Here is a 4512-nt window from a genome sequence, read left to right as displayed (position 1 = left end):
AGTGGACGCTCGTCCAGCCAGGCAGAGGACGTTCGTCCAGAAAGCTCGTCCAGAGTAGAGGACGTTCGTCCATGATAGGACGCTCGTCCCAGGCAGAGGACGCTCGTCCAAGCCAGAATAGGGCGCTCGTCCAGATGCGAGAGGCTCGCGCCCGGGCGCCCTCTCTGTTTCGCGCCCGTTTTGAATTTTTACGAGAGCTTCGCGCTCGGGCGCAACTGACAGAGGGCGCCCGGGCGCGATTTTTACTGATGTGGCAGACAGCTTATTTAACCCTAAAACGCGAAGGGGAAGGGATCTTTTGCTGCCCAGACACGATTTCTCTCAATTGGAGCTCTTGGAGGCGAGCTAGGAGCTGTGGAAACAGTCCTTCTTCATCCTTGGGTCTTCTTCCTTCTCCCATTTCCACCATTGTTGTAAGCTTGAGCTCTCCATTCATGGAGAGCTAGTTTCATTATTGTTGGGGGATTGATGTAGCCACTGAAATCTTATGTAAAATACTATGTTTTGAATGAATTTATGCCTCTTTCATTGATTGTTAGTGTTTAATTCCTTTTCTTAATGCTTGTTGTGAAATTGCTACCCATTACATGATTTTAGGGTTTGCTTGATATTGGAAAATGTTGGGTAAATCTGGACTTGGATTAAACACCTAAAGGAAATAGTATCTAGGGATAGAGCTAGGACTTTTGGTTGTCTTAAGATCTCAATTCTTAATGCAGAAATAATTGTTAGGTTTTCCAAGGAATTGGAGTCTAATAAGGAAGTCTAGGCTCTCTCTACCAAGGAATTGGGTTTGAGTAATTTAGTAGATTGACATTGGCTTTTGAATGAAGAGGAAGTGATTTTCTTTACATAAGAGTGAAGTAGGTGAAATCATACCCCCAACAATACCATTCCATAGCATTTCTAATCTTTCCATTTCCAAGTGTTTGAGTATCTAAGATCACTTTTATTAATTATGTTTCATGTTTACTTTATTTGCATAAAAACACAAATTATGAAGCATTCTTTAGTCTAAGTTAGTTGGAAATTATACGATTGTTTGGTGACACGAGTCTCTTGGGAAACGATATCTGGTCTTACCGGTTTTATTACTTTGAACGATTTGGTACACTTGCCAAAGAGTTAACAAGTTTTTGGCGCCGTTGCCGGGGACTCGGTGTTAGTACTTTACTGTTGTGTAATTCTTAACCAACTTAGGCTTTATTCTTATATTCTTTATACTGTGAATAAATTTGTTTTTATTAATCTTAAAGTTAATCTTGTGCTCTAGTATTGTTGTTTTTAGTGAATGCAGACAAAAATTCGTACTAGAAGCACACCATCACTTGAACCTCTTCTATTGGATCCTGAAGTTGAAAAGACAGTAAGAAGAAACAATAGCCAAAGAAGAAGAGAAAACAGGACTTCAAGAGACATTTCTCCTACACCTGTAACCTCTGAGCTACCAAACTCTCCTACAGCTGATCAGGAAATGGGGGATATGGGTGACAATATGAATGACAATGGTGATAGACAAGCAAGGCGCACCTTGGAAGATTACTCTACTTTCGCAGGACCGCTCCACTTTAATAGTATTGCTCGACCACGGGTAAATGCTGTGAACATGGAAATGAAGCCTGCTCTCATCCATCTGGTGCAGAGTAATCAGTTCAATGGCCTATCACACGAGAACCCTTATAATCATTTGGCAACTTTCTTGGAAATTTGCAACACTGTAAAGATTCATCAAGTGCCGGATGAAGCGATAAGGCTCAGCTTATTTCCATTCTCCTTGGGAGGTAATGCGAAGATGTGGCTGAATTCTTTCCCTGAAAATAGCTTTACTACTTGGGAAGATGTTGTGGCAAAATTCCTCAACAAATTCTTTCCACAGTCCAAGGTTAACAAAGGGAAACAGGAGATTTCATCTTTTCAGCAGGATGTCAATGAGACTCTGAGTCAAGCCTGGGACAGATTCAAAGGGCTACTGAGAAAGACACCCACTCATGGGTTTGATGAGCCTACCGTTCTCAACATGTTTTTGGGAGGATTGAGATCCCAAACCAAATTGATGTTGGATGCCTCAGTAGGAGGAAATATTCGCTGGAAGACTCCAGACGAAGCCCATGAGCTGATAGAGAATATGGCTTCTAATGACAATGAAGTGCAAAATGAAAGGGCTCAACTCCAACAAAAAGGTGTTTTTCAACTACAATCTCAGGACGCCTTGTTAGCTCAAAACAAGATAATGACTCAACAACTTGAAGCTCTCATGAACAAACTCTCTCAGTTGCCAAAAGAGCTCCAAAATGTTTCTCAAGCTCAACATCAAGGTTGTGAGTTATGTGGTGGAGATCATGTGAATGGTCAGTGTGCCATGCAAGCAAAGTCCCAAGAAGAGGTGAACTATATGGGTAATCAAGGTAGACAAGGTAACTACAACCAAGGGTGGAGACCTCACCCAAGCATGGGTCAAGAACAAGCTGGGCCATCAAATAGACCACCACAACAACAATATCAACAACATTCCTCTTTATTAGACAGGACCTCAAAGTTGGAGGATACTCTTCAGCAGTTTATGCAAGTGTCCATCTCCAACCATAAAAGCATGGAAGCTTCCATCAGGAATTTGGAGATACAAGTTGGTCAACTGGCCAAGAAGCTAGAGGAAAAGTCTAATAAGAGTTTTGGAGCCAATACTGAAACTAATCCGAAGGAAGAATGCAATGTAATCAGTACTAGAAGTGGAAAGGTATTAGCTCAGAGAGAGATGGAGGAAAAAGCAAAGAAAGATTATGAGATGGAACAAGTTAGTGGAGAGAATAATAAATTGAAAGAAGATGAGTCAGAAGAAAAGGAAAATGTTAGAGGAGAGAAAAAGAAAGAAGAGGGAGATGAGAGAAGAAAAGGAAAGGAAGTTGAGAAGCCTCTTCCCTATCCACAAATCTACTCAAGAAAGGAGAAAGAGAAGCAATTGGGGCGGTTTATGGATATCTTCAACCAGCTTGAGATCACCATACCCTTTACTGAAGCATTGCAACAAATTCCCGCCTATGCAAAGCACATGAAGCAATTCCTCAACAAGAAAAAGAGGTATTTAGATGAGGAAACAATTGAAGTGCAGGGAAATTGTAGTGCCATCATGCAGAAGACTCTCCCTCCAAAATTTAAAGATCCGGGAAGTTTCACCATCCCGTGCACCATTGGAGACCATGATATAGGGAAGTCTCTCATTGACTTGGGGGCTAGTATCAATCTGATACCCCTATCTATGCTTCAGAAGATTGGTGGTCTTGAAGTCAAGCCTACAAAAATGATGCTGCAGCTGGCGGACAGATCCATCAAGTATCCGTATGGTGTCGTGGAAGATGTGGTGGTCAAAATAGATAAACTCCAATTCCCGGTGGATTTTGTAGTTATGGACATGGAAGAAGATGCAGAGATACCACTCATACTTGGAAGACCTTTCATGAAGACAGCAAAGGTTGTCATTCATGTGGAAGAAGGAACAGTGAAATTAAAGGACCAAGATGAGGAAGTAACTTTCAACGTCTTTGGGGTTGAGCAGCAAAATCATGAAAAAGAGACTAGTATTGAAGCCACTGATGAAATTTTATCAATCACTAGTCTAACAGAGCAAGCTGCCAAGTTGGTCAAGAGGAGCCTCAGCTGTTTATCCCCAAGAGTAAAGGGAGAGGAAGAAGAAAAGGAAGAAGAACTAGTTCACCAAAATTCTGTGAAAGCAAGCGATGAGCCCAAACATGGCAAACCAGTGAAATTCAAGAATAGGTTATGGGTCATCAAGAACATCAAGATAAATGGAGTACTTGAGATCGAGGCTCCATATTCTAGGAGAGTCAAGTTGGTGACTAGGAAATTACTGAGAGGATGTTGGTGTCATGACAAGAAGAGACACTGCAACATCAAGAATCAAACTTGAGCTTAATGATGTCAAGCTAATGACGTTAAACAAGCGCTTTTGGGAGGCAACCCAATTTTCTTACCCTTTTTACTTGTGGTTGTGTGATTTTTGTGTTTTGTGTATTAGTAGCTTATGTTTTGCATGTTTGTGTAGTTTTGAATTGTTGTGATTTTTGAGTTGTAATGTTGTTTTTGTGGTTTGTATAAGTTTTATGTTATTTGTAGCTTGGTTTGTGTGTAAGTGCATTGAATGAAGGTCTAGAACCAAAAATCACATGGTGAGTGGCCAATTTCGCAGAAATCTGCATTATGCAGAAAACTGATATGGCGCCCAAGCCCCCCCTGCTGAGGGGCGCCCGGGCGCGAGCTGCACCAGTGGCCTCTGCACCAGATTGACTGAGTGGCGCCCAAGCCCCCCTGCACCAGGGGCGCCCGGGCGTGAGCTGCACCAGTGGCCTCTGCACCAGATTGACTGAGTGGCGCCCAAGCCCCCCTGCACCAGGGGCGCCCGGGCGTGAGCTGCACCAGGGGCGCCCAGCACCAAAAATTCTGGTTCTGCACTTTTGTTTTCTTGATTTATGATGAGTTTCCCATTCTTTTGCACTCTTT

General features: G+C 42.5%; 1 protein-coding gene across 1 annotated transcript; it reads left to right on the top strand.

Annotated features, from left to right (window-relative positions):
• The first annotated feature begins 1291 nt into the window (after positions 1-1291).
• On the top strand, positions 1292-3922 carry LOC148198597 (uncharacterized). The gene has a single exon (XM_088115869.1). The coding sequence runs from the start codon at positions 1292-1294 to the stop codon at positions 3920-3922; it is 2631 nt and encodes an 876-aa protein (XP_087971995.1).
• Positions 3923-4512: the final 590 nt, after the last annotated feature.

Source organism: Vigna umbellata, chromosome 5 (assembly GCF_029865625.1).
Source record: "Vigna umbellata cultivar VRB3 chromosome 5, Vumbellata_1.0, whole genome shotgun sequence".
Classification (NCBI taxonomy): domain Eukaryota; kingdom Viridiplantae; phylum Streptophyta; class Magnoliopsida; order Fabales; family Fabaceae; genus Vigna; species Vigna umbellata.
This window is presented reverse-complemented; position numbering and strand designations above follow the sequence as displayed.